The 15,007-nt window shown below is 29.8% G+C and overlaps 3 protein-coding genes across 4 annotated transcripts in view; 1 reads left to right on the top strand and 2 right to left on the bottom strand.

Moving 5' to 3' along the window:
* Positions 1 to 708: 708 nt before the first annotated feature.
* On the bottom strand, positions 709 to 6,022 carry LOC105363997 (putative GPI-anchored protein PB15E9.01c). Its single transcript, XM_011501827.1, has 7 exons — positions 5,769 to 6,022; positions 5,256 to 5,404; positions 3,639 to 3,888; positions 2,769 to 3,314; positions 2,142 to 2,641; positions 1,549 to 1,850; positions 709 to 1,110 (listed from the first exon to the last, which is right to left on the bottom strand). Exons 1-7 carry the CDS (start codon positions 5,827 to 5,829, stop codon positions 1,038 to 1,040), a joined length of 1,881 nt encoding a protein of 626 aa, XP_011500129.1. The 5' UTR covers positions 5,830 to 6,022; the 3' UTR covers positions 709 to 1,037.
* Positions 6,023 to 9,578: 3,556 nt separating this feature from the next.
* On the top strand, positions 9,579 to 12,205 carry LOC105363995 (uncharacterized). Its single transcript, XM_011501826.1, has 3 exons — positions 9,579 to 9,788; positions 10,242 to 10,636; positions 10,786 to 12,205. The coding sequence occupies exons 1-3, from the start codon at positions 9,636 to 9,638 to the stop codon at positions 12,182 to 12,184; spliced, it is 1,947 nt and encodes a 648-aa protein (XP_011500128.1). The 5' UTR covers positions 9,579 to 9,635; the 3' UTR covers positions 12,185 to 12,205.
* A 2,119-nt stretch (positions 12,206 to 14,324) lies between these two features.
* LOC105363994 (gonadotropin-releasing hormone II receptor-like) overlaps positions 14,325 to 15,007 on the bottom strand; it is a 43,764-nt gene continuing 43,081 nt past the window's right edge. For both annotated transcript variants that reach the window (XM_011501825.1, XM_011501823.1), the window contains one exon: positions 14,325 to 14,810. In XM_011501825.1, the coding sequence (XP_011500127.1) occupies positions 14,730 to 14,810 (81 nt within the window). In that variant the 3' untranslated portion in view covers positions 14,325 to 14,729. The remainder of the gene's footprint in view (positions 14,811 to 15,007) is intronic.

Raw genomic sequence — 15,007 nt, 5'->3', positions numbered from 1 at the left:
GAATGACGTTTTTCTTCTTCTTTTTTTAACTAATCCACAAATCTTACATTATCTCAAGTGCTAACTATTTTAATAATTATTGTACTTTTTGTTGGGAAAACTACCGATATACTAATTCAATTTAGCACCAAGTCACGATCGCCCGAAAAGCTATTGAAATTGTTTCTTTAGAATATTTTTATGATACGTTTGGCAGTTCGAAATAGTTAGTAAAGTAGCCAACTCTTTTTAAAAGAGTTTGTATTTTTTCGCAAAATTTCCTTGACTATCTTTTTCTAAAAGTGAGCAGAGGATAAATTTTCGCAATCACAAGTATTTTACATTTAATTAAAAATTTACGAAGACATTGTACCTTTAATTTATTCTATCTTGACAATTAAATTTTGCAAGTATATAGATTTAATTCTAAGTTAGTTGATGACTAATACTGATGTATCTTTGTTAATGGTAACTTGTAAAAAAAATTGTTTATGTCACGTAATGTTGATTTGTCAGTTTGACTTGTATAAAATAAAGTTTGGACGATATATGCATACGTAATAGATAGACTCTTAGTACTTTTTTTTTTTTTTGAAAAAATTAAAATTAATCACAGTTGAAGTTAAAATAAGAGATTAAAAACGCTTTTAAATAATTTCAATAGTTTGTTAGTAGAGTCATATAAGTAAGAATTTCAATCCATTATTTATAGTTGGCAAATAAAATATTTACAAGCTTTGGTAATTTGACAGCTATAAATCAGGTAGAGAAATGCCGTTCTTTCTAAAAAATTAATTATTGTAAACATTAGTTTTGCATTACTCTAAATCACATTAGTAGTATATATTCAAAAATTATTAAGTTTAGGTGATTTGTTCAACAAGAATGATAAACAAATGTCACAGATTAATATTAGATACGTCCATGGGCACATAAGACATGTATTATGTATATAATATCGCTCGTAGAATTACGCAAAAATATGTTTATATTATGGATAAATGATCGATTGGCACATGGATACATTTTTGTTTCTGTTTATCGATCCAAATTTGTTATTATTCGCCATCTGAAGACTCTGTTGAACTTTCTGGCATCGAACTAAACCAGTTCCCACGAGAGCTACTGCTTCTACATACAAGTAAGAAATTTAATTTGAAATCAATATTTATTCGAAATTATTAAATAACATAAAACATTTATTAAATCCGTATAACATGTTATTATGTTATTTTTAGATTTTAAATATACGCAAAGCAAACGCATTTAAGCATTTTTTTTTTGTATGATGTATTTTTAAGTAAGATATTAAAATTTAAAATCAATTGTTTTACAATTAATTGAATTGTTCAATAGTACAATTTAAAAGGAAAATACATAATTAGAATTTGAAAAATACGCCTATGAAATTAGAGACACATATCTAATTACGTATCAACTAGTACGTTAAAAAACTTGAAATCAAATACTTTTCTTATGCGTCATTTTTTCTGTTTGTATATTCTCTTATTGAATAAACAATTTGATTTAAATTTCCTGTTTAAATAATAATTTATGTAATTACTTTACCTAGTACGCTGACGAGTACTTGTTGGTAGAGTAAGAGAAGCTCTATAATAATGTGGAGCTACATTCGAGGTAGTGTCTTCTGGTCTTCTTTGCAGTGTCATTGTTTCGTGTGGCGATGTAACAAGCTCATCTTCATTTTCTAAATAGTATTTAGAGTCAGTAACACCTTTACAATTTTCACATTCACTACGATAATCATCGGTATCATCGTGTAACGGTGCAGCAGCCTGCGCATTGCAGGTACAAGTTACAGAATCAAAACTTCCTTCCTCGTTAACTTCGTTTGCTGCAGCTAAAGGAGGCTATGCAAAGAAATCAATTTTAAGCGTATTAATAATATATGATTATTTGAAATGAGAAATTTTACGAATAACTATTTCATCAAATGACAACATTTTGTTAGTAATTATTAACAATACTTCAATATAAATTTTTATTCTACTCAACGTAGAAATAAAATGTAAGATTAATGTGTTTCAAGTATTAAATTATTCAAATATTCACATATATAATAATTCATATTATTTAACAAAATTAAGTTGCAGCTGTTACTACGAGCGGCAAAATAATAGCTTCAAAAAACTTTTTATCACCTTATAATTACACAAGGAATTATCTGCGAATGCAGTTTCTCCAGTCACTGCTGATATAGAGGATGAATCTCGAGGACATGAAATATCATAGAAAATATTTTTTTGCACTGTAGCATCGCCACTTGATGTTGATGGTACGCTCGACGGAATGACTAACGGTGGAATCGTCGACCTGGGCGATGGGTTCCCATTATCCGTTGTATTTTTTGGAAGAATTAACGATGTCTCGAATAATGGAACTGCTGACTCGTGCATTGGATACTCTTTACGTAATTGTAAGCTACCACTGGTAGTTGCTGGAGTTCTCGGTATTGTTCGGTGCACTCCTGCACTAGAATTCGAAAGTTTGGTGGATATTGTAAAAGCTCCATTCAAACGAGGAAGAGTAGTATACTGTTGATGACTACATACAGATGAATTTTGAGAGTTTGGTAACAAAAGTTGATTACTTGAAGGAACAATCTGTTGAGACGTAATACTTGAAGCACTATTAGATAAACCTGTGAATAATTGAAAACAAAATTTTTTAATGAGAATTATGTATTTTTATTCCGTATTCATGAATTCAAGATATATTCAAGATAATCAGATTTTACACGTCAAAGGATATTAAATTGTTAGCTCTACCTGATCTATTTATAGGAGTCGATATCTTCTCATAAGTATTTGGATTCGAGGCAAAACTTGTTGAACAAGCTCCGGTACATAAATCCGAAGCTGCTGGTTCTATTTGATTAATTTGATAGCAACTATGAGCTGCTGGACTACTCAGAGGTCTAGTATTGCTAGAAATCAGCGGTGATGTATTTGTTGAATTATTTTGTAACAATGTCGGAGAGCTGGCTGGTAAACCATTCTGACTGTTTGCGACTATCGACAGATTTGTATGAGTATGAGTGGTCAAATAGGTATTGGAAAAATTCAAAGGGGAGAACGAATGTGAATTAATTGCTAGTAGAGCTTGTTCCGCTCTAGCTGCTGCTACTGCCTCTTCATAAGGTGGAGGAGCTTCGCCACGCGGAAAGTAATTACTCGGTGGTTTCCACAGAGGATAGCTCCCATTATACTGTAAATCATCCATAGGCATACCATGTTGTATATTGTTTCTATCTAAGTATCCCATACTACCCAGTGACCTTTGATCATCGGCTAATTGATGACTTTGTCTTTCAGCTATACATATTAAAAGATATTCACCTTTTATCGATAGGAATTTCTCATCAATAAAAATAGTTAATTCATTATAAACTACACAATATGCTATTATGTAACGTGAATAAAATTCAGTAATAATAAATATTAAATATCGTCATATCAATTAATTTATATGGTTCTGGATCCAAATTCTGTATTTTTGTTAATGTGATTTGTAAGCCGAAGGAATCATTTTCTTTGAAAATAAATAGATCTCAAATATCAAATGAAATACGAGATCTTTTTCAAAAGTAATTATAAAAAATAAATATAATAGTTTCCATTGTAAAATCAAAACATTACCTCTTAGTTTTCTCTGTCTTAAACGATGTATCAGGAATATCAATAAGCCAAGGCATAAAAGAGCTGTGATACAGCTGGCCACTAACCGCAGTCCCAAATCATAATTTGTATTACCATCCACCATGCTTGTACCATTTCCATCCACTTTATGATTTATAGAGGATCTTGAATCATCCACGCAAATCAATTCACAGCAGGTATTGCCAAAACAATTCACTCCTGCATTTGATAAAGTTTCTCGATCTTTGTACTATAAATAAAATCAATTTACCTTGTAATTTTAAATAGTTTAGGAATTATCTATTATTGTGGATGAAAAAACATGGCAATTTGAAAAAAAAAAAACAAACAAACATAGTTGTACAACAATTTAAATTCCTTCTGAGACTCTATTGAAATAATATGTTTCAAATTTATTTGATTACAATAATTTTTACTCATATTTGAAGAAAATATATAATACATTATGGAGACTTAATTTATAATGATCGTTTATTATGACTTTCTAATATTAAAATTATATTGACTTATGTGTAAACAATTATATTATTACATACAATACTTATGTTTAATTAATTATAATAGATTTATAATTAAAAAAATATTTTCTTGTATTTTATAATACAGCTTTTAACATTTTGGATATGTAGGAACTGACTGAGATCTTAAAACAATCTCTAAATCATTTTAATAATTTTTCAACAAGAACAAAATAATTGAATTGTCAAATATTGAAATTAGCTTAACAATTATAAAACTACTAGACTATTATAACACAGCTATAATATATAATATATTAGATTGATAGTTTAATAGAATAAGATTAAAGAAACGCAGAAACGCATAATATTTTATAATTACTGAAAATAGAACAGTTTTTGAGAGTTAAATGGAATAAATCAATACGATAATCATTGTGTAAAACACTAACAGTGTTAATGGTAACAGTTATAAACGTTAAGTTTATTTTCATTCATTTGCATTTTATCTATCATAAAATTTAGGTTATAGATGTTTTAGAAAATAATAAAAGGTTTAATCGTTGGGCTCCTCATATGCATAACAAAAAGATGTTTCCATGCAATTTTTTAAACATAGATGGTACTATAGAAAAGTACCATGTAAATAATCACTTATGCAATGATCTTATTGATCCAATTTATTTACTATTAGACTATTTTCTATTATAGTGAACTATTAATTTTATTATTCCTATAAATTGTGCTCGTATAGTATCAAATATAAACTTTTCTTACAAAAGACAAACGAAAGCTTAAACGTATGTCTTTGAAAGATAGAATTCATCGACATTGAGTTTCTAAATTATTAATCCTACTTAACAAGTACTATTTATTGTACAAATTTAAAACAAAATATTCATCTTTTACTTATTATTCTTGTAAAACATATTTATGTATTACTTTAGCCATGGACAGTGTGATACGTATGCTATATTAAATTTCGATATTAATTATAAACAAGACGTTCATCCGATTTTTACATCACTTTGATAAAATACACTTTAGAAATTTAAATACAATTTGATTTGTTATTTGTCCGAATGACATACAATGTAAGGTGAAAAAAGTTAATCGATACAAGTAAAAGAAATTATACCTTGCAGAAAAATGGCTTACACAGCTTAGGATTTCCATTATCGCACACACAAAGCGTACAAGGTTCTAATTCAAGAATATAGTGAAAGCCAGATTCATGAAATAATCCATTTACATCTTTGCAGGTAGCACCAGCAGCCGATACTTTGCCTTTAAATAAACAAGAAAACAAACACTGTGATTATTCATCGACGTATCATTCAAAATTACAAAATATTTTATAAGAAATTCGATTTATAAGAAAATCATAAGAAACTTATTTAACGAAAATCACCCTCTCAACATTCTGACAAAATGCCACATCATTTTCCTTAAATATCACAATACTACCATTAAAATTACCAAAGCAAAGCTTAATAAATTGAGAACAGGGCAGGCTGATGATGAAAGGGTAAAAAAACCTTCCATGATATTCGTCGAAGAGATTAAACGTGCCAAGGCCCGGGGCACAAACACGCATAAGCCGACTCGCTCATCTCGGTCAGCTTTTGTATAAAAACAATGCAACAATCACCGTTAAATTGCAGGGTGAACGTGAGGACCGCATAGCCAAGAAGGTCAGCGCTGTATTTCATTCTGCAATCGTTATCTCATCGTAGCGAGGTGGTACGGTTTTCGTCGACAAGCATCGAACGATAATCGGAAAACGTCTCGTCAACTTTTCTTCCTTCCTTCTCGAGGAGACGAAAATGGAACTACTGTCAGTGGGTGCCGTCAGCTCGTCACTCGCCAAGCTGTCTCTTTCAATTCTGCGATCTATATGCGCGAGAGATATGTGTGAGAGAGAGCGAGAGAGAGAGAGAGAGAGAGAGATAGAGAGAGAGAGTGAGTGAGTGAGTGAGTGAGTGAGCGAGCGAGTAACGGAGCGTTGGCGAAGGATGGCCGAGAGGGAGGAAAGATAGCGGAGAGAGGGAAACACGCGTACATATGTACATGCATGCACGGGCCCGTGTATCAAGACGTCGCCGTGAACATCATCTACGTGCGCGCATTCGGAAAGTGTCCGAGCGAGTCTCACATTAGCATACACCGGCTAAGAAATCTCGATACACTGGCCGACTAGGGGCGGCCCTTCTCCAGATCCAATAATCCTCTCCGCGTAGTCGGTCGGTCTTGGCACGCACACATGGGAAAGGGGAGAAAAGCCAGCCAGGACAAAGAGCCGCTACGTACGGTCGATTGGGGGGCCGGACGGAAGCAACAGCAGCAGTGGCGGCGGTAACAACGGCTACGACGGACAAACAATAACAATAACACACACCTATATCCTCTCACCCCCCTCCCTCAACCGTTTTAACTCCACGCCACCTGCGCAGGGTAGGAGAGGAGATGGACGAGATGACTATAGCGGGGCTCAATTGGGTTGGCAACTACTGCGTTCCACACGTCCACGGACTTTTTCGTTGGAGGTGCGTTATTGAATGGGTGGATGTGCTGAGCCTCGGTATAACGAATTCTGGATCGTGAGGCGTGATTGTTGAGAAGGCAATATGGCGTCGCATGGAGGAAGGGGGCCGTACGCGCTTATTTACATGTGAAATACGATCGAGGAGTGGAGCCAGAGTTGTGTTTATATATTATATAATGCGCGCGCGGTTCAGTTACTTTCCTCACGATTCGCCATTTTGACTTGAGTGTTCAATTACCGTGTGCGAACGTTGCTCAGATTACCAAAATTGTTGCCCGTAATTTGCATTACTTGTAATGGCTTTAACAATTAAGATTTATGTTGCAACAAACACATTGCCGGCACTAAGAAGCCGCCACCACGAAGCTAATTCCGCTCGTTTAATATTCTCTTTGATTCGAAATTAACCCACTTTACGCTTTATTTATTTATTCATATAATTATAAAATTTTTTTTTGACGAAAAATCAGAATAAATCGTTAAATACTGGCACTGTTTCATTAAAAATCCGGTATTATTACATATTTTATATATTTTAACTGTTGTGTATACCAAATTTACTTTATATTTCAATTGTTTGAAATGCTTTCTTTTCTTATTACGTGCATTCCCAAATATTTATAAAAGTTTATTTTACGTTTAGTTTAGGAAAGTTTATACAAATTGGATATATATTTTATACGTTTATAAGTTTGTATGAATTAAAAAAAAAAAGAAATAATTATAAATGATATAGTATGAAAATTTATGCACTGCAAGTAAATGCGTCGCAGAAAAAAAATATAAAAAATAAATTATTTTTTTTTCAGCGGTTTTCAATTCTCATAAAAAAAGAGAGAGAGAGAGAGAGAGAGAGAGAGAGAGAGAGAGATAGAGAGAGAAAGAGAAAGAAAAGCGCATTTCTACTCCTAAAACCTAGGCTTATTCAATAATGTAGTTATAAACAAGAAAATACAAATCGTTTAATATCGAAACGACGATTTTTGTATATGCGCATTTATAAATATTTTAATTGTCTTATATAATAACATTAGAATTTGAAATTATTATAGATAAACAATAAAATTATTCCAAAACATTTTTTCTCACTGCGCTGTTGTTAAATATTAAAAATAATTTGTTTCAACGTGGTACATAAATATTATGTAATAGAATTAGATTGCAAGTGTGTGTCGTCATTAGACTATAATTAAATGTATAAAACCAATTAAATTTCTTAAATAGCAGTTATTAAAAAAAAAAAAAAAAAAAAAAAAAAAAAAAAAAATTACCTTAAATTAATTTCAATTGAATTATAAATTTAAACATTCTCCTTTTGATTTTGTTAAGGTTTATTAATAATCAAAGTTATTGAATACAATAGCTCAATGGTAACTCGGTTAATATAATAAATGATTATGAATATTGAAATTGTAGATTGATATTTATGTACTCAAATTTAAGAATTTAAAATTAACAAATATTTAAAGTACATAGACTTTTAAATAACTTAACATTTGTAATATAGCCATTTCAGATAAGGCATTGATTATTTATTTTTAAATACTTAAAAGAAATTCGCCTAGAGAAAAACTTTCTAACTTTCTCGTATGCTCAACGCTCGTTTAAACATATTTTTATTACAGAATACTGAAAAACAAGTTGTTTTGTACAGATAAAACTAATATTTTATGTGTCAATATTTTAGGCGTAGGAGAATCTTAAGTAATATATTAACTAAATTGCTCATCTATAATATAAAATTTAATGTTACATGGAACTTTTATTCCTTTATATCATTTATTAATATTATTCCTTATACCAACAAAGATAAACTTATGGCAATATAATGCCGTATGCGACTATACTTAACATATATAATTGTATTTATATAAACTAATTATATCTTTATATTGTATTTTTTTATAACAAAATTGGAAAGATAATATATTCTAAAGTTGTTATAATTATAGCGAGTATAAATTTATTTATAAAAACAATAGTAAACTTTATAAACTACATAAAATATTATGAAATCCGTGTAACTATTAATTGGCCATAGTCCTTAGATACCTATTGTACTAATACACAACTATATTATACAATTATATTAATAAATATTATACCACAAATAAGGATTACAGTGCACTAGCCATTAAGCAATTCCTTAAAACCTTCTTACTTATATTGACGCGTAGTTTATTTTATTTAAAAAAATTTTTTTTTGTTTTTGTTTTTGTCTTTAATAAATGCATTGTTACAATTTATTATTATTATTGACTTTCAATTTAAAAACTATTTTATAAATAACATAAAATCAAATAATTATTACTAAAATTATAGTAATATTGACAGTAAATATGTTTGTTTGAGATAAAAATAAGAACTTCGTATCGCATTATGAAATAATAAATGAAAATAAAGAAACCTATTCGATCAATCATGAATATATTTATAATTGTTAATGTAAACACATAATAAGATATATAATTATATAGTGCTCTAGCGCTTAATAATACTTAAATGTTTGAATTAAAAAAAAATAAATAAAAAAATTAAAAAAAAACTACAATAATCTTGTGTATTACATTAAATTAAAGAACAAAATGAGATTTTTAAATGATAATAAAAAGCAATGATGATATTTATATTTCCAAATACGAAAATTAATTGAAAATTTATGTTAAATCTATCTTTTTAATAAAAAAATTCAAATGAAACAGTGTTTATACAGTCATTATAAAATAATTCTAACATAATTCTAATATAAAGTGATTTAAATTTTTCGAAATGCAACTCAAAAAATGAAAACAAAATTAAATCATATTTTTGACATTTTCAGGTTAAGCGATTAGTTTAAATTTTTCACAATCAGTTCAAAATTAATGTTTCGGCTTTAATTTCAAAATTACATACTAGTTTACATTTTACCACAAATTATATTTCAATAATAAATAATATTTAAATAAAAACAGTAAAATATAAAAATCAATTATGCAAGAACTCGAAGATGAGCCCGATGATGTGAAAAATGCAAGTCCGGTTTCCGAAGAAGTTAAAAATGGAGAAGTTGATGAGATTATTGAAAAAGTTTCATCTCCCGTAAAACACGAACCTCGAAACGCACATAAATGCTGCAAGCAAAATGCACGTATTTTAATAAACTAAGAAATATTTTAATTTTTTGGTTGAAAAAAAAAAAAAAAAAATCTGTTTTACCGTGTACATTAAACATTTTTTTTTTTTCATATATAGACGTTTAACAGGGTACCGACATTTGACGCTTTAAATACATTTGTTTGTTTAAATTTTTAATACTTCTCGGAAGTATGCAAAAATTTTATATATATTATGTCTTAATGAAACTAAATATTTGTTTAGTTTGCGTTATCAATGCGAAAGATAACACAATTCGAATGAAGATAATATATAATTATCTTTTGCCATTAACAAAAATTTGAAAATTAGAAAATTTGCTTTATATTTACTATTTATGATTTTGTTTTTATATTTTTAAACGATCGAATATTTTAGGTAATGTATTATTCTTGTAATGGGAGAAAATATTTATCACGCATTATGTTTATTTTACTTATGTAGAAACCGGTACCTAAAATCTCCAAGTCTTGCCCTGAAAAGAAGGAAAAGAAGGTGGAAAAACCTCCTGAGCCCATACAATTTTGCACTCCAAATCCTTATAAACGTGTAAAACTGGAATTAATACCTCGCCATTGCCTGACCAAAGATGAACACCAAGACACTCTTGCTATGCCAAAGTACATTCGTGAAATTGCAGGTGCTAAAAAGTGTTACGACAGCAATGAAAAAAAATCAGTTCGCAAAGTTCGCACAATATATCCACGCACGGAGTGGCTATCTAAACCAACTAAACGTCGAATGCTCATGACACTTACATACAAAAGCTCGTTTCTGTCGGCAAAAATGTTAGATCACTTGATCGATGTTTTGGAATCTGAAACTGCCATAACACCCGAGTAAAATATTGTTTTTTATTTCTTAAACATTCGATATTTCATTTACAATATTTTTTGCAGTAATATTAATGTTGAACGAATAAACATTATTGATAGCGCTTTTTTATTTTAAGTCACATAAGATTTTATATAAAGACATAATATTACAGGCAAGCGGAAGAGATTATACGAGATAAAAAAATGAAGAAAAAAGAAGTAAAGAAGAAGAAAAACAAAATCGATAAATGCCAAAGTAAATGTAAATCGGAAACAAAGGAGACGGTAAATAAACTTTTAAGCTGTGGCGATCCAAGCTTAGATTTAGAAGCAGCCGAATGTCAATATTCAATGGCTCAGCGTTTTGTCAGAAGTATCTTAAATTGGAAATGTTTGTATCCACGGGATGACTATCGCGATATAGCTGAGGTAATACTTGAGAGGTTAAGTAAGCAATTGGAATACATACCGATTGGAAATGAGGACCGAAAGTCCGAGCAGATGCGACTGTTGGCTGATATATTTGCGTGCTGGATATCAGAAATATTGACCAAGGTAGCGGAAAAATATTGCGATGAACTAAGCGATATTGAAAGCGTTAAATGTACAGACCTCGAAGAGGAGAAAGATGACGATGAGTATACGGACGAGGAAGACGGATACCCGAAATATTTGGAAAGCCATTGTGGAGATAATGCAAGGAAGTGCCCATCGATCGATGATTTTGAAAACGATGATACTGATTCATTGCAAGGTGAAGAAAATTTAAGTATATCATCATCGGACGACTGTATAGACGAGGAACAACAGACCGAACCGAAACCCCAGATAGATTGTTCAACAATAACGCCAATTAAAGTTGAGAAGGAAATTAAGATAGACAAGGTCGCTGTGGCAGATATTAAATGCTGCGAACAGGTAGAGATGGAAAAAATTGCATCTCGTCTAGGCCAAACGGACGTACCCTTCATTACTTTCGCTAAGATCTTTGATGCTCTCTACTGTATGATCGATTCCGAACCAGCGAACGACCTCTGTTGTCCAATGGATAATCGCATTCATCGGGCGATTTATGAGAAATTCGAGGAAGTTATACTGCTCGAGGACTCCAATCTTCTTACCGAACGTATGAAAGACATCTTGGACGTGGTCACTGGTAAATTGGCCAAATGGTTGAGTAAGGCACTCAACAGGCGACAAATTAAATTCTTCGAGGAAAATCCGGCTCAGGTGGAATCAAACGAGATACGTTGCTGGGCAAAGTGGATAGACAGCGCGGCTAACGTTGCCTCCGATTGGTCTAACTGGATACATACGGTGACCACAGAGGCTCAGTGCATAAAACAAGCCGGTGGAATAACGCGCAACAATTGGAAAAACTGGACCGGAAAGTTCGAGACCAATGCTTTACAGTGGAGAAAAAAGTACATGGAGACTGTTCACCAGGAGCATCATAATACCATGATGTTATGCGATAGGGAAGTACTTAAGACCTGCACGAAGAAGATACCAGAGTATAGCGAAACAATTCTAAACAATACAAACTTCGAGTCGTGTTCGAAAATGCATTAATGAGAGCAATGAAAAAAAAAACAAAAAAAAAATTAATAAAAAAAAAAAAAAAATAATAATAATAATAATAATAATAATAATAATAATAATAATAATAATACAGTAACGAATTTGAATTAACAAGTAACATTTATAAAAATAAATGCAAAAAATATAGTAAAACATTAAATTGTAAATGATTGGGGGGAAAAAAAAAAACAGAAAAAGAAAAAAAAAGGAAAATAAGAAAAACAAGTCTTTCATCTATTATTGTCTACGGATACGTTTAATTCTTTATTTGTTAAATTGAATTGAACAATTCAAAGGGATTTGTAATATAATATTGAATTATTATATAATATTAAATTAAATCATAATATTGTTAATAAGCTCATATTATACAAAAATAAATAAGCTCAAGCAATAATAATTTATTTCATTTGCTTAAATTTATTCGGTCAATAGCTGCTCGAAGGTCTTTCAGACGTGGATGCAAAAGCACAATATTAAAATATCAATGCAATACGCAGTGAGAGTTTGTCAACTACTTTCTAATCCGGTTTGGTAAAGTTTTTTAATATAAACGCTCGAGTCCAGCCTGTCCAATAAATAATATCATCGACTATGAGGGAATGTGAGAGTAGACGGCAGAGAAACGCTCTTGAGAAAAACATTTTATTAATAAATATTATTTATACAATTATAGTAAACTCGAGGATAGACGAGTTTTTTTTGTATCTATATATATATATATATATATATATATTTTTTATATTTTATATTGCAATTGATAGGCTTACTAATTACTATAAATGCCGGAAACGTGTAAAGCCTACGCAATGACGTTTATCAAATTTTAACATTTGGATTATTGAAGATGATAACTCACAATTTCTAAGACAAGTATTTCAATATTGACACTTTTTCTAATATAATCGCCAACTATATACATTTCAAACATGCTTTTTTAAATTGTTCATTATAGATTAAAATTTATTACTTTAAAATTTAGAAAAATATATCTTGCATAATTCAAATCGTAGTTTCCATGTATAAGAAGTCGTAACAATTATCACCATCCTACCAATTTACTTCTTTTTATTCATAATTGTCATTTGACTAAAATAAGACATTTAGACATCCACTTGAAAAACAAAAAAAAAAAAAAAACAAAAAAAAAACAAACAAAAACAAAACAGAAAAAAAATGTGTGTATATCGAAACGAGTAAATGCAAAGATAACGATAATGCATCGGAAAGGTATATTTTACTATCATTTAAGCTCATTACTTTAGTAAATGAAAAACTTTTGAATTTTAATTTTAAATATTCAAATCTATCTTATATTAACAATAAATTCTATACATTTATTATTTTAATGTATACTTTTGTAATTTTTTTATATTCGTAAAGCTATGTTTATAAACTTAAGTATCATTAAAAATGTTATTGACAGGAAACGCGTAAAATGCTAAAATGTTTCGACCAAAATACTATTCAGAAGATATAAAATATTGTATGCTAAGTATGGGTGAAGTTGCGGAGTCACCAACATTTGGTAAGCACATTTTTCATACGCGATTAGCGCAATACATGAAGCTCTGCAATGATTTAATGAAGTTTATTATTGTAATTGTTAATTTTATTCTTGCGAGGAGAAAAGTAATTAAGGAGTAAAATAGTAATATAATAATAATAATAAGTTTCGTCATTAATGAACATCATGTTTCTGTAACGGACTAAAATATTACATTTTTTAATTTAAGCACATTAAAAATTTCAACCTCTAATGCTAATTTATACAATAGCAAATTTTTCATAACATTGTTTTAAATGATTACATTGTCCATTTTCTTTACACAAAGCTTGCACATATGTTGGAATAATTATTCATAGTATGTGTGCAGTGTCTATGTAGCACACAGAATGAATAAAGCATCTTTCATAATGTATTGCGTTCAATTTACATAACAGATTTCCTATATACGAATATTCCATATATTTAAATATTTAAATATTATATGCTTAATGAAAATATGTAAATTCAATAAGCGCTAATATTTGCAAAATTAATCATATTTCTTTTAACGATGATTCTTGTGCTTTTTGCAATGACTCTTTTATTATTAGCATTCAATGAAATCTCAAACAATTAGAGCCTTATAGTTTTTAAATGGCTGCAATTAAAGTATCTATCGATCATCCTTTATCATTGTCATTAATATCAATAAGATTGATTTCTTAATATGTTTTAATATAAAAATTAATATTAAATTGTGGCCTTGCGTTTCGATAAGATTAAATTCGTCATATTTTAATATACACGATGAATCTCATCCTCGCTGGCTACATTAATATTTCCCATTAAAAATCAATAGAATACTTATTCAATTATCGAGTACATAGTATACACTTTAAGATGTTTGCAGTGATGAAAAATTAATTAATATTGGTGAATTTTCATTCTGCATCGAGCGAGATTTTAGCAAACACGTAAGCACCATGCTGGCAAAAAAATTTTTTACACGACTTAATTTCCTATTTTTGATAACTCCGACGGTGAATTTCAAATGGTTGATTGTTGTAAAAAGTCTTCAGCGGGTTCATTGCACGGTGATTTAAGAATATTTCCCTTGAATTTTGGTTTCTGCAAATAAAAGAGAAACAAATACAGAGGCATGTTTATAATTGATAATAGGCAATTAAACAAAAATATCATTATAAATTTATAACAAAAGCACAACAGCTATTTATCAATATATTTATCTTTGATTCTATACTTTTTCTAGCCATTAATATTTAATTGAACTTAACAGTTTACGATAGTTGCTCGTAAGGTAAGTA

This window comes from Ceratosolen solmsi, unplaced genomic scaffold (assembly GCF_000503995.2).
Source record: "Ceratosolen solmsi marchali unplaced genomic scaffold, CerSol_1.0 scaffold23, whole genome shotgun sequence".
NCBI lineage: Eukaryota > Metazoa > Arthropoda > Insecta > Hymenoptera > Agaonidae > Ceratosolen > Ceratosolen solmsi.
Note: the sequence above shows the minus strand (reverse complement) of the source record. Positions and strands in the feature narration are given on the sequence as shown.